The sequence below is a fragment of the Bombyx mandarina genome, chromosome 12 (assembly GCF_030267445.1).
Source record: "Bombyx mandarina strain Sakado chromosome 12, ASM3026744v2".
Taxonomy (NCBI): domain Eukaryota; kingdom Metazoa; phylum Arthropoda; class Insecta; order Lepidoptera; family Bombycidae; genus Bombyx; species Bombyx mandarina.
The window spans coordinates 13,258,556-13,277,864 of NC_143219.1; the positions used below are offsets into that span (position 1 = coordinate 13,258,556).

Below are 19,309 nucleotides of genomic sequence, written 5' to 3' on the forward strand. Positions count from 1 at the left end.
ACAAGTGACGTGTTTCTTAAGTTGACGTGTTATTCAAAAATATTTTTATTCGCATTTTTCTCATCAACCATACGAAATAAATACTTGCGTATTTCAAGTTGCTTCCGCTTGCAATTCTTTCACTGAAGTTCCAGTACATGTGTAATTTCTATTTTTAGTATTGTTTAAAAGTGATTTATTAGAGACCTTGATTAGTTTTTAGTTCTTTTTATTTCAAATGATTTTTAGTAGTTTAATTGAGTTTGGTAATTTTTTTTTATTTCACTTAACATCATTTCAAAATATGGTACTCGTTTATGACTTCGTTTCATGTATCAATCCCCGTGCCTATCAGATTTGGAAATAAAATAATAAAAATTACACTTTGAAATTTTTCGAAGTAACATCTGACAATTTTTTTAGCGGGAACGCAAGGCGCTAAGTTCTGTTAATTTTGTTAAAGTAGTGCTCATGTTTAAACGTGTAATAACGGTGATTATTACACTATTATTATACTATATTACATTATTAACTGTTTAGTATCTCTGAAGGTGCACAAATGTGGGAAAATGAAACAAATTCGCTGGACGTAGCTTCTCAAAAGCTTCCAAAAAGTCTTGGTACATAACCACCACTCCACTGAGACTATATTTCATCACATCTCATCTCATTTCATTAACATCCTAATTGATTTACTGTCTCAAATGGGGTTGGCAACTGTCAAAGTGGCGCTGGTGTGCATTGTTCCCATAACATTCAATATTTGTATTGGAATTTTTGATTAAAAATTATTTTAAGCACAATGACGCGTTGTTTTGTACCAATATGCTCAGAAATTGGATTACATCAATTCCCGAAGGACAAGAAAATTGGAAGACTGTGGTTAAAGGCCATTTGACGCGAAAAAAGTGCTCACACAAAAAGTTCGAGGTTATGTCGTAAACACTTTGTGGAATCTGACTATGAAAACATTAGTAAATACACAGGTATGCTTCTTTCTGTCAAATATATATAAGGCATGACTAGGTGTAGCACACATCTTTGTTCTCTTATTAAAAAAATCCAATAATAATTAGTTAGGCACACTATTAGTTGCTAACATATTTTGCAAGTAGATTTATGCTGTAAAGAACCTTTTAACAAACACAAAATCAGACTGGAGGAAACACATTCCTCATGAGCTGTTGTTCATTATCAGCTGTTACTATTGAAAGTTCTGTCTAAATCGCTGCATCCATTGCAATAACAAATATTTTGAAACTATGGTCAGGTTTCCTTGTGATAGTATATTTAAATGTTATTCTTTGTGTTGCAGGTGTCAAATATTAACATAAATATCTGAAGAAAGGTGCTGTACCATCTATATTTTCATGGAATATGAAACCAGTTTCTGAAGAAACAAAAAGTAGAGAAGTTACGTAATTTTAGAGAAGGAATTGTCATTAGAAATAATTAAAAATATTCCTGATTTTTTTATTTCGACAAGTGTATAGTTATAATACAGATATTTTTCATACAATGCTTCTTTGAAAATATTTTCATAAAAGATATCTAATTTATTTAACATATTATTTATAAAATTATTGTCTTTTTCAACATAAATCACTTTGATGTCCTTGTAGGTGTAAATGACCAAGTTGCAGTATGTTTTGCCTGAGCAGTATAACTGTCCTTGGATTTGATAATAATATGGGCAGGTTTTTTTAGAGACAATATCCCGTTACATTGTTCTAAGTAAGGCACCGTTGATATATTTATTTCATGTTTTCTGCTAGCGTATGGACATTTCACTTCAATTATAGCTTCTTCGCCCAACACACCATCAGGAGATGCAGCAAGATATGGGCGCTCTTGGCTATTGAAAATGCCACATGGCTCCACTAGCAAATCATATATATTAGCATATTTTGCTAGAGCATTTTTTTCATTTTGTTTCAAAATTAAAATTTTGGTCATGTAGCTCTAATCTGAAAAAAGTAAAATAATACATTAGTTGGTAGGTAATGTGTGTAATATGAGCAATTATTTTTGCACATGCTACAAGGAATAAAGTTCCTAAGGTACACAATTTAATATTATTATTATAATAGCTACCGGAAACAGTTTGAGAGAAGTTTTCTAAGTTAAAATAAAACATCAACATTGTACCTTTCGACAAAATCCACTTTTTTTCTTCGTAAAGATGCAACACGTTTTCTCAACTCCTCCTTTAATTCTTTAACTATCCAGTTGGAATACATGTTGTAAAACTGTTTAGCACTACTTAGAAAGTAATAAGAACCATATCAAAGTCACAAAATGCCGAAATATCACGAACGCAAAACACACAAAATGCCGGCTCTCTGTGACAAGGGAACAAGCTACGCTGGCGACATCTGAGAAAAGCTTTAACCGGCCAACCCCATTAATAAACTTCATCTCATTTCGCTCCATGGTTTTTCAAAACACAGAAATTCACAGAATATACAAAAAATACGCTGTATGGTGTGAAACCTTCGTTTTTCCAGTTCAAAAAATAAAGTAGCCGATAAGACTGACATATGAGTGACATTAAAAACAAATTTATTTGTTTTTACCATAGACCTAAACTATATCCTACTTCACTGGTTTTTACTTGATTTTACTTCAGTGGTTAGATTAATAAAATAAACATTATATTTTTAAAATTAGCACATAAACCGAAAGGCAAATGATAAATACTGAAAGAAATTGATCTGTTTGTTCAGTCAACATATTATATCATAAAAATCGTTGATTTAATTATGAAGGATCTTAAGGTTAAATAAATCTAAAACTTCTATTTTAGCCTCATGATCGCGCTATGAAAGTAACTGTAAAAAGTAAGCACAATCTCTTTTTTTCATAATGTTTATTTTCCCTGGTTAATTTACACTTTATTCTTTGCAACTTAAAACACACTGACATTAAAGTAAATTAAGTAGTAATTTTTGCTAAGTGCCTTATTGTCATAGAGCACAATTCTTAAAAATTCTTCATACAAGGAAGAACCAATTGAAATTGAAATATTCACGGTAACGAGAAATTTTATTTTAGGTTGGACAGGGGTAGCAACTTGGAGGTGGGTAGCAAACGATGACAATTGTGGGATTTGTCGTATGCCATTTGATAGCTGCTGTCCAGACTGCAAACTACCTGGGGACGACTGCCCTCTAGTTTGGGGTGCTTGCTCTCACTGTTTCCACATTCACTGTATCGTAAAGTGGCTACACTCTCAGCCTCAACAGCAGTGTCCTATGTGCAGACAAGACTGGAAGTTTAATAACAAGTGAAACATTTGTAAGTACATACCATAAATTAAGAAAATATAGTTTAAATAATAAATGAATATAACTTTTTATTCTCACACTTTATTGTGTTACCGCTGTCCCATTTTGTAACTATATTTTGTTTACCAACTTAGAAATCTAGAATAATTTGTAAAAATTTATGAAAAAATTTTTGTTTGGTGTTTTCAAACTCAGTAGCCGTTAAATGGTTCGATGATTATAGAGTCACCAATCCTTATTCGTCATTTATTATTTAGTGATAGCTGACCTGGCAGACTTCTTAGTGTCTCAATCGATAAATAAAAGAAAACATCAAGGGAACACATCAAAGGAAAAACAAAATTGTTTGTTTTTATATAATTCTGAGCTTTTTTAAATTTTCTCACCTTTTAAACCTTCCCTGGACTTTCACGAATAATTCAAGACCAAAATTGGCCAAATCGGTCCAGCTGTTTTCGAGTTTTAACGAGACTAACGAACGGCAATTCATTTTTATATTATATAGAGATAATAAGTTTAAATCTCACCTAAACTTATTAATCAGGCGGTATGTAGTATAGGATATTGGGACTGATCTGCACATATCGGCATCATTTATCATTAATGTTATAGAATAATGTAAATCTAACATAAATAAAATTGACAATGTCCGGAAGAATCCAAAAGATAGACGTTAAAGGAAAGAGATCTTCCGGTGTCTTACTTAATATGGGTGTTCCTCAGGGTTCCATATTGGGTCCCTTCTTATTTCTTGTGTATATCAATGATTTACCAAAGTTTATTGAAACCCATCACGAGGTCGTATTATTCGCTGATGATACATCCTTATTGTTTAAAATTAAACGACAATTGAAAGATTATGACGATGTGAATGATGCTATCTCGCGCGTGGTACATTGGTTTAGTGTTAATAATCTGTTATTAAATAACAAAAAAACAAAATGTATAAAATTTACCACACCTAATGTTAGACAAGTAGACACTAATACCATTGTAAGTGGAGAGACACTGGAGCTTGTTGATTCGACAGTTTTTCTTGGTATAACAGTTGATTCCAAGCTGCAGTGGGGTCCTCACATATGCAAGTTAGCGAATAGACTTAGTTCTGCAGTGTTTGCGGTAAAAAAAATACGAACGTATACTGATGAAGATACGGCACGTCTAGTTTATTTCAGTTATTTTCATAGTGTTATGTCCTATGGCATTTTGCTATGGGGCAATGCTGCCGATGTCGAAACGATTTTCATCCTGCAGAAGAGGGCTATTCGTGCTATTTATAATATGCACCCGAGGGAATCCTTGAGGGACAAGTTTAAGGAAATCAAAATTCTAACTTTAGCGTCCCAATACATTTTTGAAAATTTATTGTACGTGCGTAAAAACATTGTAGAATTCCCCAGAGTCTGCGATTTGCATAATGTGAACACTAGGAACAAACATAGGCTTGTGTTGCCGGCGGCTCGAATTAAGAAAATAAGCAACTCTTTCAGGGGGCTGGGTGTACAACTTTTCAACAAGATCCCACAAAACGTTCAACTACTACCTGTTCATAGATTTAAGAAAACTGTCAAGGAACGTTTGTGCAACAAGGCATATTATAAAGTTAAGGATTTTTTACTAGATGGCACTACGTGGGAATAAGGCATTCGCTCCTGGCCTTTTCATTTTTCATTATTATTATTATTTATTTGAATTGTATTTTTTTGACTTGTTTTTCGTATACTGTAAATATGTTTTCTTGTTTAAAAAAAAAAAGAAAATAGTTGAGAAAATACAAAAAAAAAAAAAAAACCCGCTGAGTTTGTTTCGCCGGTTCTTCTCAGGATTGTGGCTTTTTTTGGAACCGGTGGTAGAGTTAACATTTTCTTTTACATTTTGACATTCAACAAGTGTGTTTTTGATGACATCCAAGTTGAAATAAATGATTTTGAATTTGAATTTGAATTTGAATTCACAACTTTTTTTTCTTTGTACTGTCGAATACAGAGTTCTACAGTTTCCTGCCTTTTATAATTCAGCACAGTAATAAGTTTAAAAGACAAAAGGTTGCTACTATGCCAGTATAGATTAAATATTATTAAAGTTTTCTGTGAATTGCTGAACAAGGGATTGTCAAAAATATCATAATATTGAGGGTTATTTAGTTTAAGAGATAATTTGTGCCATTTACTTTTGTAATTAAAGGTGCACAACCTGAATTTATTCGAACCCCTCTATGGGATCAGAAATTATAAATATTAGGTAATAATTATGAAAAAAACATCTGTAGTGACAGTAAACAATCAGTGGAAAAATATTCTATAAAGATTCTGGATTATTTGTCTTTGGCACCAAATAATTTGGTCAAAGGGCAAATTATCTCTCCCAAAAAAAACAAAATACTGGTATACTCTTAAAATATAATCTTTATATACAGTAACTTTTTTACCGGGCATCTTTTCTGCCTGCACTGATAGTTACCACCATCCAACATATTTTTGCTGTGAAGCAGTAAAACGTTTCAATTTGAGGTGTGAAGCAGCCGATGTATTGTAAAAACAGTGACTTAGAAGTCATGACAACTTGCGACAACTCATTAATCTCTCAGCAAAAATTAACTGTGAACCTTGCTGTTTATTGTCCGGTGAATCCCTTAGTCGCCTTTCGCAAAACTCATGAGAAGAGAGTGGATAACATTCTAGGCCCTCTGGAGCTTAGTGTGCTGCATGCCGACATCGGTGTGTTTATAAACCGAAAAGGTCCCACATATTGCTTAACAACACTTCAAAGGAATGTGATCAAAGCTGAAGTCCTGACAGGATACGTTGATGGCAAGCAATTTTTTTTTTCCCCAAATCGCCCTTTTTTATGGGTGGACGAGCTCACAGCCCACCTGATGTTAAGTGGTTACTGGAGCCCATAGACATCTACAAACTAAATACGCCACCCACGTTGAGATATAAGTTCTAAGGTCTCAGTATAGTTACAACGGCTGCCCCACCCTTCAAACCGAAACGCACTACTGCTTCATGGCAGAAATAGGCGAGGTAGTGGTACCTACCCGTGCGGACTCACAAGAGGTCCTACCACCTAGTTAATCAAATATCATTTAGTTTTAAACGCGTAATGTTTGTTTGGCAATGACGCGTAAATAATACACGCGGGGGTAGACATCTACCAGCTGCTTCGCGCATGGCCAATTGTAAGTAGTTCATGTATGCGCTAGGGATGCCAATAATCTGATTATAGGTATGCGCCAAGTAAAGCTACTAATAACATTGTCTATAACCAGGCTCTATACACAACAATGAAATGAAAGGATACCAATACTGTATTGCATTTATGTTGTTCTCTGTAGTATTTTGATGTAATCAGTTTTTTTTTTAATCTATTTATATTTGCTATTTTACGAACAATTTTAATTAGGATACTAGCTGAGTCCCGCGATGTTATTATACCCGTGGTTATTGTCGTACCGCGGGTCACGCTGCGGAGCGAAGTTAATCTAAAAAAAAAAAACCTAAGTAACTCCTAATATCATCAACTACCTATCAGTGAAAGTCCCGTCAAAGTCCAGCCGTTCCAGAGATTAGCCGGAACAAACAGACAGACCGACAAAAATTGTTATTTTAGTGTATGTACCATTTAAATATTCTTATGCATGTAGTAAAAAGTGGTTATTTCAATATTACAAACAGACACTCCCAATTTTATTTATATGTATAGATGAACATGATAAATTCTCGTTTAATATCCCCAACATAGTGTTCATTAAATAAATAAATGTACCTATAGAAATCAAATATTCTAATATGTAGTTATGAATTAATTAGTGTTCATAAATTTAGAGACGCAAACTATTTAGCAAAATTTAAACTTTGAAATATAATAACATGTAAATAGCAGCTGTGTTGTACGGTAACATCGTGATTACCATGAAACAATAGGACGGAAAGTACTTTCGAAACAGCCAACAACAATAGTCCGCCGTCTCGAGTGAGCCGACCGGTAGCCGTCGGTGCATTCATTCTCATGGTAAACAATCACTTTTACGTTGCTTAATGTATGGGTCAACTTATTGTTAGTCTCAACAACGCTTACTAACTACACCCAAACGTAACGAATCATAGTTACACGGGAGTACTCTTGAAGCATTGAAATAAGTTAGCAAGTTTTGACGAGGAAACGAACGGCACGAGTGTTTTGTGATTTGTGACAGCGGCTATTGGAGGCCGCCTCCCCCAGTCAGAGTCGCGCGCCTGCGGGTACGGACGTGTCGGCCGCATGTGGAATTGTCGCGAGTGGTGTGATCACACGGCGCCGGTGTTAACGCGCTCCTTGTACTATAGTACTTTTATTATAGTATTGTCCGAGTGACGCCTCTTTTAATTATGCTCATGGTCCAGACAAACGCTCAGCCGATGAAGAACAACAAACTGAAAGGCCCACCTCCTGTGCCTCCGCGACCAAATCAAAGTGTTGTGGCGGAGGCGCTGGCGAAAACGAGGAAGGCCGTTGCGGAATCGAAGGCCAACTTTACCAAGTCTCGTAGTTATTCTAAACAAGAGCATTCGAATAGCGGTGCGCGATCTAAAACTTTGGAAAGAGCTAACACAGTGCAGCCGACAGTCTCGCCCAAACAAAATGGTTTGGCCCGTGTTAAGTCATTTATTAGAGACGTTATCAGCGACCGCAGTTCTTCGTCTGATGAGCGTAAATCCAGTGGTCAGAACTCGAGAAGAAGTTCGAGTGACAGTAGTTCAACACCTGCGGCTATCACAGTGAGAAAATCTAATGAATCACTCAACTCTAAAGCAGTTAAAACCTGTCGACAGATATTAGTGAGATCACTGTCGACGTCAAACAAATTAGATCAGCAAGATGCAAAATGCAAGGTTACAAAGTCATCTAGTTTTGCAGAAAAATCTTTGCCATTGCGAAAAGCTCCTCCACCGCCTCTCTCACCTAAACCTAAGTTAAAACCAATGAAACCATTACCGGTACAAAAACGTCCAAAGGTAAATACGCCAACGAAAGAATCACCTGAGATTAGTCTTTACGCTTCGCCAATAGACGCGAAACCACCTCGTAGTCCTCTGTCTGAGGCGCCTTATGCTTCAGTCGAGGAAGTTCAAGAATTCGATGACCGGCTTCGCAACAGTCCGTCGAGACAAATCGACAATATCGCGGATCACAAAGACCTCAGGATTGTTAATAACGAAACAGAAAATAAAAATAATAATTCGTTAGAAAGAAAAACATCTCAAGTAACAGAAATGTTGATCTCGGAAATATTAGCGAGCAGAAACAACAACAAAGACGAAGCTAATACGGTTATAGATAAAGGGAAAGATTCTGAGAATATCACCAAAGAGAACGAGTCACATCAGATGCAATTGATGAAGGACATGAACAATCACGAGATGTTGATTTATGAACTACAAACGATGCGGTCACAGTCTGACGTACCGCAAAGTTTTGAAACGAAGGACATAGAAAGAAATGGACAATGTGATTCTGAAGATTCTGAACAAAACTACGCGATGTCCTCTGTGAACAGTGAAAATGTGGATGATGATTATGAACACGCTTACGCTTATATTGTTGATGATGATTTAAAATCTAGGTAGGTACATATTTATATTTGCCAAAAGACGGAAGATGTTTTTTTTTAAGTTTACTGATATAGTAATAAAAATCACCTAGGTATTGTCTTTTTTTAGTATGGTAAAAGGGCAGTTAGTCACAAATGAACTGATAAAACGAATTGTTTAAATTCATTTCATATAACAGATAAGAGGAGGCTTAAGAATTAGGAAATTGTGCAAAGCATCTACAGACGAATGATGCGGTGTTGCATAAACATATCTTCAGTTTGTCGGGTAAACTATTACCATAACATGTCTGTTTTTGTGGCGGGAGAGAAAATTCCTAACCAGGCAAAAATACGGGCCGCCCAGCGAGAAATGTGTGGAAAAAATAGCTTGCGGTTTTGTTATACCAGTCGTATAGGATCTAGCGTAGCTTATTTATGAATGTACAAGGATATTTTTTTACTGCCTAGTTGCGTGGACGCGCTCACGGCCCTACTGGTTTTAAATGGATTTTACGGTACAACGGCTGCCTCACCCTTCAAACCGAAAGGCATTAGTGCTTCACGGCAGAAATGAGCAGGGTGGTGGTACCTACCCGTGCAGGCTGACAAGACGTCCTACCCTACTTTGAGACTTATAAACCATGTCTCAAGATGGGCGACGGCATTTTCGAGATTAATGTCTATGGGCCCCGGTGACCACTTACGACCAGGTGGCCCGTGAGCTCGTCCACCCATCTTAGCAATAAAGAAAAGCATCACTGTTTAAGAAAAGAAAAGATAATATTCTAAACTGTTAAATTTGAATGTAAATAACGCGTGAACATGTGCGTGCGCGATATTATCAGATTCCGTTTCACCTGCCCGAATGCTCGACTAATATTGTCATCTGTGCTCACAATGACAGCAGCTGTTTAAACAGTAAATATATGTCTCATAATACGGGTCAGTCTATCTCTTTAGAATCGACATGCCGGCACGTGCCCTCTCTTAAGAATAAAGATTGAATTGTTTTGTTAAGAATATTATTATAGCTTCAGGTGGATCGTTGCAAATATAATGTTAAAACAGTACAGTTTCCTGGTAGTAAGTAGGCTTTAGACGGGTAGTTACCAGATTATGCTTATTTCTGTGTATATAAATAAATCATTAAAAAATGTTCATATATACTAAAAATATTATACATCCGGCCGAACAAAAACACATGGTCATTACAATAGCGCTTTGAAAATATATCTTGTCAGTACAACATTAAGATATTTTTCTTTCATTGTTCTTGTCTAAAATCTTGTCTAAATCTCCCTTTAAAATCAAAGTTGTAAAATCAAATATTCTAAATATTAAAAAATCTATTAAAGTTATTTTAGAGAATATACATAGTACATTTTCTTTGGCACACAGAATTAAGAAAGTCTACATGCGTGTACAGTTCGATTTATATTCCGTATTCCAACTAAATTTCAATTACATTTAAACTCCGAATTAAAAAAGAGGCGTCATTTCAGAGTATTTGCTCAAGATATCCTCAGAAAAGCACAACAATGCTTACCAATGTTCCAATAAATACAAAAACGGTCGCGTAGCTAATAATACAACTCAAATCAAATTTGTTTATTTTATCAAAAACAACAAGAAGCAATATTTTCCAAGCACTTTGTCAGGTTTATTTGATGCTTCGATAAATAGATCGATCCACTATGTGCATCATTAATTATTTATCGAAGCATAACATAGTTAAATATCGTCTTATCGTATTAAAAGTGTACAATTTCCATAAATATTAGAAATTGAGTTAATATGCGGAATAATTTGGTAACACCAGTACTTTTCTCATAAATACTGTCAAAAGAGCGTAGTTTAGTTTTAGTATATATTTTTTTAGTTTACCTATGTTTTGACTACTATTAACAAAATTAATACATAATTTTATCTCACTTTAATAGACAGATAATGTAACTGGTAAAAAATAAAAAAATAATGTTGCAAAGACACTCTCCTGTAAAATTAGTAAGTTTGAGATTATACAAAATCCTTGTAAGATATTCAATTTTTTGTTTCTGCTGTTGAAAAAAAAATTTTTTTTTTTTTGTGCGATATTTAGCTAAGCGAGATGAAGCAATTAATAAATGAACTGACCGAAAATTAACACATAAACGAATACAATGGATACGTAAATTTATCAAATAATATATGTATTTCTTAAAATCCGTGTTGCCAACAGGCTACGTAAACAATTCCGGGCTATCAGCACAATGTCGTTGCAAGGCCTGCCCCCTCTACCGAAGAGTCTCAGTGGCTTCGCAGAAGACGATCCGGATACTCCGGACCCTCCAGACACATCTAACGAAAAACCACCCACCGATCTTGATTCACAGCTCGTTTATCTCAAGAAAGAAATGGTATGTACAGATTTATATTTAAACTAGCGACCCGTCCTCACTTCGCTTCGGAAACATGAAATTTTATTATTGATTATTTACGACATCACATTAGAAACCTCAAAAATAACAGTATTTCTCCATTATTTAATGGATGTTATTATACATATAAACCTTCCTCTTCAATCACTCTATTTATTAAAAAAAACCGCATCAAAATCCGTTGCGTAGTTTTAAAGATTTAAGCAAACATAGGGACAGACAGATGAGTGATACTATGCAGTGATGTTCTTAACAATAATTTGCTTACCAATAAAGATCGTGTCCTGTGGAAAAAATGTATTTACTATAAATCGTCAATGCATAATATTAAAATATTCCACTGTATCTTAACTAAACAGACCTACGCTAAATAAATTATAATGTTACATTTAAAATGTAGACCTTTACTACATACAACCTCGTAAAGTTTATTAACGCGAGCCCTATATTAACTGGCGGCCGTTAGATGTTTTAATATTACGGCTTCATAAAAACCTAAATTACTCAATAAATCCGTCTACGGGATGTTACGAAAGCCTCGAATTTCAGTCATGAAACTTTGTGATACCGGCCACGTACAGACAGACGGCCGGGCGGGCGGAACATCAAGTTTTATAAAAGAAAAATAAAAAAAAAATAAAGAGTCGTGACACCGAAAATAGAATGACTCCCCCGCTGCAACGCGAACACTGGGCAACACGAAATAAATAGACGTGGATATACGAAGGCTGGAAAAAACAGATGTTCGCTCACATTAGTTCTTATCTGTCCATTAATGTTTCGTAAACATTTTGATTTCGTGGATTTAGAATATATTTTTTTGCTAGTAATAGAAACACGACCTATTTACCGTTCTGATGTAGTCTGATATTGATGATTTAGTTGAAAGGTGTATAGCTTTTTGGCAGGTGAAACGATTCACACGGATGTCCGACGTTTAATTATTTTTTAATGGGCATTAATAGTGTTTCAGGTTTATGATTAGAGCGTGTGGTCGTTGAGCAATTGTAAGCATTTCACTGTTGAATAAGTGTTATTCATAAATAGCACTATGATTGAAAGCTAGGTACCATTAAACAGATGTAAGCGTTCATAATGAAAACTGCGCACAAAATTTAAACATTATTTTTAAACATAGATTTTTTTGTTGCTCCGAATACTTTATAATTTGTAACAATACAATACCTCGTTGAGTTTCTATAAAGCCGTCCGAAATTCGGCTAATCGAATCCCGATAATCCCAAAGTCATATTTTTAAAATTGAATATTGTATAAGTAAAATTGTAAATGGAAATGAAACTGTATTCTAAAATCGTTTACTAACAAATCTACCTTTTACATTATCCTGTAGACTTACTAATGACCGATTGAGATAACGTAAACGTGTGTGACATAAATAAAAGAACAGATAAAAGTACTTACCTGTGTTGCACAGTGAAGTGCGATTAGGACGCTGTTAATGAATACTGATAATTATTTGCCGTTTGTTGCGCAGTATTGCGTTTGCACAAAGATCCTTTGTGAAATACCGTCGTAGAATTGAAGGAAGTAGAAATATTTTCGATTATTTTGGGTAAACACAACTAGATCAAGGATTCTGAAGTATCTAATGTGGCTTTAATATGTTGGAAATGAACGTATACCATAGTTTTGCGCAACTTTCTTATAACTGGTAAAATAACAAATTCAAAGGGCTTTAAGTCTGAGCGAGATAAGTCCCTCGTGTCGTCCGCATTCTTGGCAACGAAGGCATGACCATGAGAATTCTAGTCTTGCCTACGTCATGAATTAGTCATCGCAGGCTATCGTTTACATATTTCTGTCCTGGTCGTTCATTTCTGTATAGTCACACTAATCGATTTCGAAGGAATAATGTTAAATTCGGGCGTAAGTTTGTACTATTGGATTTTATGCCTTACTTTGATCGGGCTAATCAGAAGAAACGCGTTGGCGACCCCAGACTCCCATTAAGCTCGCTCTTGATTTGCCGTTCTAGGGCTTACCATATCCGAGGAGAGTTAAATTCAGATGGGCATCAAATCCGGTCGTAAAAATACACCAAACGAAACTGCAACATTGCTATAGTATGATGTTATGTCATCTTCACCTCGTAATAAAGGAGTTAGAAAATTGCAATTTACGTTATAATTCGGTCAACCTAGATGGTTTTAATTTGAGGTTTTATAATGAGGTGGTCATGGTCGCATGCGCGCTGACTTGCCTATTTCTGTTAGGAAGCAAACATGTGTTCCGGTTTTATGTTTAGGATAAATGATATTCTCATAAAATTATTTCACGTTTTTCTGAAGTGACTTTGATAGGTAGATTTTTATTATAATAGAGCGTAATTAAGACTTGACCTCATACCTTGAATTCACGGTACGGAGAAATAGCATTTAGGTAAAAAAACTTTTATTCAATAACAATAACAACTTCAATTATAATTGTTTATCAATAAGACCTTGAAATGATTCGCGTCCTACGCGTTATGTTCGTACAATGCTAATAGCGTTTATTGATTTATAATTAATAACATGCCACAATTTGTAAGTCATCTTTATTTTGAAATAATATATACCTACCTACATAGTGTATTTATTAAATGTATATTAAACAGCCTTCTGGCCTTACATTATTAGACGCGTAGATATTGCTCTGTATTATGAAATTATCTGATAACCTTGCCATGATAGTATTTCTCCCGGGAATTATGTCTTCCGTGGGACGATACCCATTCCATGCCGTACCGAGAGGCCGTAAGCTCGTCACAGTCACAACGAGGCGTATTATTGATTACCAAGAAATGGCAGGTTTTGTAAAAGACCGAAACTAGTTTGTTCGCAAGACACACAGTGACAATTGATTGAGGATACAGTATGGATGCAGTCGCGGAATTTGCTCACCGTTATCCACTCGATTATTATGCGGTGTGAACTCCCTGCAAATGCTGTTTAAATGTTGTATTCCAAAACTTAATAATACGTGCACATAGAACACAAATCGGTGTTTTTGCGGTCTTGCTGTGTTCCGTATTTCCACGTTGCGGCGTATGCCCCTTATTCTAGGTTGAATTCTTTTTTTATTGCTTTTGATGGGTGGACGAGCTCACAGCCCACCTGGTGTTGAGTGGTGACGACCTCATAGACAACTACAACGTAAAGGTGCCACCCACCTTGAGATATAAGTTCTAAGGTCTCAAGTATAGTTACAACGGCTGCCCCACCCTTCAAACCGAAACGCATTACTGCTTCACGGCAGAAATAGGCAGGTTAGCACAAGAGGTCGTACCACCAGTAATTACGCAAATTATAATTTTGCTGGTTTGATTTTTATTACACGATGTTATTCTTTGACCGTGAAAGTCATGAACATTTGTTGAGTACGTATTTCATTAGAAAAATTGGTACCCGCCTGGGATTCGAACACCGGTGTATCGCTCAACACGAATATACCGGAAATCTTATGCTTTAGGCCACGACGACTTCAACTTCAATGGCAACTCTAAATCGTCTCGGTGCGAACTATTTCTTCGTTAGTGGCTCAATCTTCAACCACGTATATACCCTCCGAGATTAGTGTGTTAGTTCTTAACATTCCTTCATCTCATTCAAACGTACTTTCGTTAGATATCAAACAACTATGTATTTTGCTATAAGCGTTTACACGAGCATATTTGTACACTTTTGCTTTCTTTCTAAACTTTCTGGTTTTTGGATCGTCACAGATACTAACATCGTGCCATGCTAGTAGTCTTTGAGATATACGTTGACCTAATTATGAATCCAACTTAAAATTGTATCGAGATTATGTACATTATTTAGCTTAATCATATTATATCACAACACGTTTCTTTAATTGCCTTTGTAGACAGATGTGCATACCGTCCACCAGAAGGTAAAGTAGTCACCGGACATGGTCAATGGCACAGCCAAGCCGCTACCTAAATGCTAATGCAAATAGAGTTCGTGTTGTGCGTAAATTTAGGCAATGCTCTCCTATATAGACGACAACGACTCGCCATTAGGTGTGTCGTGATTTCCCTTGCCTTTAATAATAATAAAAAAAATGGATTTATTAGTATCTCATCAAATAAATACTGGTGGTAGGACCTCTTGTACTGGTGGTAGGACCTCTTGTGAGTCCGCACGGGTAGGTACTACCACCCGCCTATTGCTGCCGTGAAGCAGTAATGCGTTTCGATTTGAAGGGTGGGGCAGCCGTTGTAACTATACTGAGACATTAGAACTTATATCTCAAGGTGTGTGGCGCATTTACGTTGTAGATGTCTATGGGCTCCAGTAACCACTTAACACCAGGTGGGCTGTGAGCTCGTCCACACATCTAAGCAATAAAAAAAAAAATAGAGATGCCTCTTCTATTTGTTAACCGAATGGAATATTGTCAGGTTTTGTTGTGTAAGATCCTCTGAATTTCTATGATAGTTCAATGAGCGTTACTATTAAGCAGCGAACCGAAAAAGCCGCGGCCCGTCATTGCACACCGTAATTATTCCGAATTTATCGATAGCTATATAAAAATTAGAAATCTAGAAGCGATAGGAATCATAACAATCCCATTTGGTTTTTTGCATCCGGCTATAAATACGTTTTTAGTTGTCTGTTTCGTAATCTTGTTAGCGTTTGCGCGTAATGACTGCGCGTTGTTAGTGTGGGCCGGTTGTTAAACGAAGCCTCACCGTGTTGTGTTTACTACAAATTGTGGTTTTCATAATCCACACGCTCGTTGCTGAGTTGAAATCTTAATTATGTAGATGGACTAGATGGGGTAGTCGAGGTAACATCTTTTTTATCCCAACCTTCTTTCCTGTTTTGCTGGTGTGGGAATGACACAGTTGAAATAATATTAGCTTAGCTGACTAACTATCGAGAGTTTTAAAGTAACTTTTATACAAAAATACGAATGGTATAGAACGATTGAAATTTCACTAGAAATCGTTGTGCGGTTTCGAATGTGGCGGGTATCCATCATACAACGCAAGATATTTGGCAGATGCCTGAATCTCGGTTACGACATTTTCAAGATAAGCTTGTATATACAAGTTCCGAACAAAAAAATTTCGGACCGTCAGTCTACCGAGCAAAATCACCCGCTCGGTGGAAGTGGAAGATCTTTCCTTTCGTCTTTATACCTACAACTGGTGATCCCGACGTGATCTGAACATGCAACCTTCTACCTATAGTTTCAAAAAATAAAAATAATTAGTGCCTAAAAGCAGTTTTTGTGAAAAGACACATACTTACTGAAGTTTTGGACATAATATGTAACTCTATAACTGAACTATGGTCGAGAATTTTTTATTTACATGTATAAATTAAAAATCTTCACTTGCTTCCCATACTTAACTTCTTAATATAACTAGTATAATTATTATTATTAGTGCTGTTAACGGTGGCACGGCACTAGATTGTAAGATTTATTTAAATTGGTAACCACACTTCGAAATACGTTTTATTACCTTTAGTGAGTTCTAAAAATTTTCAATGTGACTTTCTATAACATACAGATTCTTATTTTCATTCGAACGATGTTACAAAAACGGCTCGTTTCATCCGTGAAGCGGACGCTAAAACTATTTCTGATCTCGAAGAACTTTGCGGTCATAATAATACGTCAATCCTCACCGCATTAACAGAGTTAAATGGCACCCGACGACTCTACGAGCGTTTGTAGAATGTCACCAACGAGACGATTGATGTTAGGCAGTTACCATTTGACCCCTTTGTCCGCTTATAATGTCACTGATCGTATTTACACTTCCACGTTGGCAGCTAGACACTAAGAAGTAGGCGCTACTGGTATGAAGTACTCTTTTGTCAATATTATGTCGGGCTGGAAACGTTTATATCCAATGCGAGAAATTTAGTGTGGTAGGCTTTTGGGCTATATAATGACGACTTCTGAAAGGCATCGGGAAGAAGTAGATCAGTAGAACCGAATTTAGAAAACTGTCTGTCCATCAAGGACCATTTAAACATACATCATGTATGCCAGAGGTCAAGACGCTATTAAAACGTAATAGTTTTACGTTCGGTTATATCGTGCTCATCAAAACATTATAGCTGCATTCCATAGTTACTAAATTATTGCACCCAAACAGCGCATACCTCTGCGGTATTGGAGACAACAAAGACGCTTATTGTATTTTATAATTTATTGACAGTAGGTACCTTGAGTTAAAGTGTATATGGATTTTATGTTGCGTTTTAGATTTTCTCTAAAAGAAAAACCCAAAGACCAAACACCCCTAAACTAACTGCCTTCATATTACAAGACGCACATAATATTATAAAATAATACGACGTACCAAGGAATATTCTGTTGCATCTGAAATTTTAATGTTGGTATGTTTTACAAATTGTCGGCTTTATCGATGACAGCGGAAAATTTGAAAATAATTTTTAGTGTTTTTTTGCGGTTTTCGCCGGTCGTATTTTAGTTAAGTTTTTAATTAGTACTTTTACGATTTAATCGGGCGTTTATTCTTCTTTTTATATTATTTTCGACGCTTCGAATACTCTACAGCTATCATGAACAACGAACGACATTTTTAAATTTCAAATTTTATAACAAATTTGCCTTATATTTTGGAATAAAATATATTGTTCCAATTAATTTTGATGTGGAGCAGTTTTGAAAATTTCGTTAACGTCCCTAGTCTAATCTAGCTTTGTACAAAGTCCTTTAGCGATCCTACTAGTAAAAGGAGGATTGAATCCTAATTTATGGATAGGCAACTGGGAGAGGACATCCTTTACTTTGGATCAGTTAATTGGCGTCCTGTTAAGTTAGTCAGATATCGTATGACGTCACGTTAGTGATGGGATCATCGAACTTTCAATACTGAGATTAGAACTAGATAGATCAATTACTTGTCGCGTAGTCATACACGTTCATTCAATAAACATGAGCAATAGGGTTAGGTTTTTTAAGTGTTACAAAAACAGTTTAAAATAATTATGTTTTATGTTCGTCATCGTAAAAATGACTAAGCATCAGGTGTCGTTTGATTGTTATCCTGCAATATACTGCAAGGTAGTTTATTTCTTTAAGTACACTTAAGTAACATCGCGGTTATACCTGGCATGATGCCGACATCTATGGACGGACGTAACTATTTTCCACCAATTGAGTTGCGCGCCCGTAATGCAATTAACAGCTCTCTATCTCGTTTAAATCGAAGGTATCATAATATCACTGTCCGTTAACTTGTTAACTAAATGTAGATTGTTTTTGTAATAACGGCCGCTTTGCCTTTCAAACCGGAACGTATCAGTAGTTCGCGTCAAAATCCGCGGAATGTTTGTGCCCACACATTTAATACGTAAAGTTAATGTCGCGTATTTGTTTTTATTGATTTTATCGTGTCTCGAGAAAGTCTTTCGTGAACACGTGGTACTGTTACGTTAAATATCGGTGATTTATTAAAAGTGTCGTTCTCGTACGATGTTTATTGCGTTGTTGATGTTCTAATACGTCGTTTTAATGACGTAATCAGCCCGGGGGTGCCGCTAATGCTAAAAATACCGACACGTGCGTTCTCCAGGCCATTGCATGACACACTGATAAAAAAAAACTACCTATTCTAGTAACCTCGAGGGGTTATTCTAGATTCACCGAACTAGTAGGCTTGGGGAGTGCTCTGAGGAATTATTCGAGATGATACCTGACGGTATGAGATGACTCTCGTTTTTACCATTGCACCGCCCGCCACCGGAGTAGAGTTCATCCATACCACCTGGAGCCACTGCGGTCATCCACAGTGCGTTTCGTAAATTGCGTTAGTAAATAGAAAATAATCAATTAAAAATTTGCATTCAACTCAAACCGGAGTGTTGCTAACACTGGCCCTAGCAAGAGCAGTGCTTCGCAGAATCTACCACCGGATCGGAAACGCGACCACTGAGAAGATCCGGCGAGAAACTCAGTGGGATGTGTCTATGGGACTCTGATAATGATGATTCGTTCTAGACTCACCGCTTACACACCCGTTTTAGATCGTTTTACGATAGTACTGGCACTTGTATTCTTTT

At 36.1% G+C, this 19,309-nt stretch overlaps 2 protein-coding genes and 1 long non-coding RNA gene across 3 annotated transcripts in view; all 3 read left to right on the forward strand.

The window, feature by feature from the left end:
• Window positions 1-20: 20 nt before the first annotated feature.
• On the forward strand, window positions 21-1,440 carry LOC149501843 (uncharacterized). Its single transcript, XR_016324027.1, has 2 exons — window positions 21-965; window positions 1,295-1,440. It is a non-coding gene; the product is annotated as an uncharacterized LOC149501843 (long non-coding RNA).
• Window positions 1,441-2,593: 1,153 nt separating this feature from the next.
• lmgA (anaphase promoting complex subunit lemming A) lies at window positions 2,594-11,196 on the forward strand. Its single transcript, XM_028184432.2, has 3 exons — window positions 2,594-2,819; window positions 3,034-3,276; window positions 11,060-11,196. Exons 1-2 carry the CDS (start codon window positions 2,801-2,803, stop codon window positions 3,267-3,269), a joined length of 255 nt encoding a protein of 84 aa, XP_028040233.1. The 5' UTR covers window positions 2,594-2,800; the 3' UTR covers window positions 3,270-3,276; window positions 11,060-11,196.
• Window positions 7,174-19,309, forward strand: part of lmgB (lemming B) — a 46,297-nt gene continuing 34,161 nt past the window's right edge. Inside the window, exons 1-2 of the mRNA XM_028184431.2 lie at window positions 7,174-8,871; window positions 11,060-11,237. Of these exons, the coding sequence (XP_028040232.2) occupies window positions 7,637-8,871; window positions 11,060-11,237 (1,413 nt within the window). The 5' untranslated portion in view covers window positions 7,174-7,636. The remainder of the gene's footprint in view (window positions 8,872-11,059; window positions 11,238-19,309) is intronic.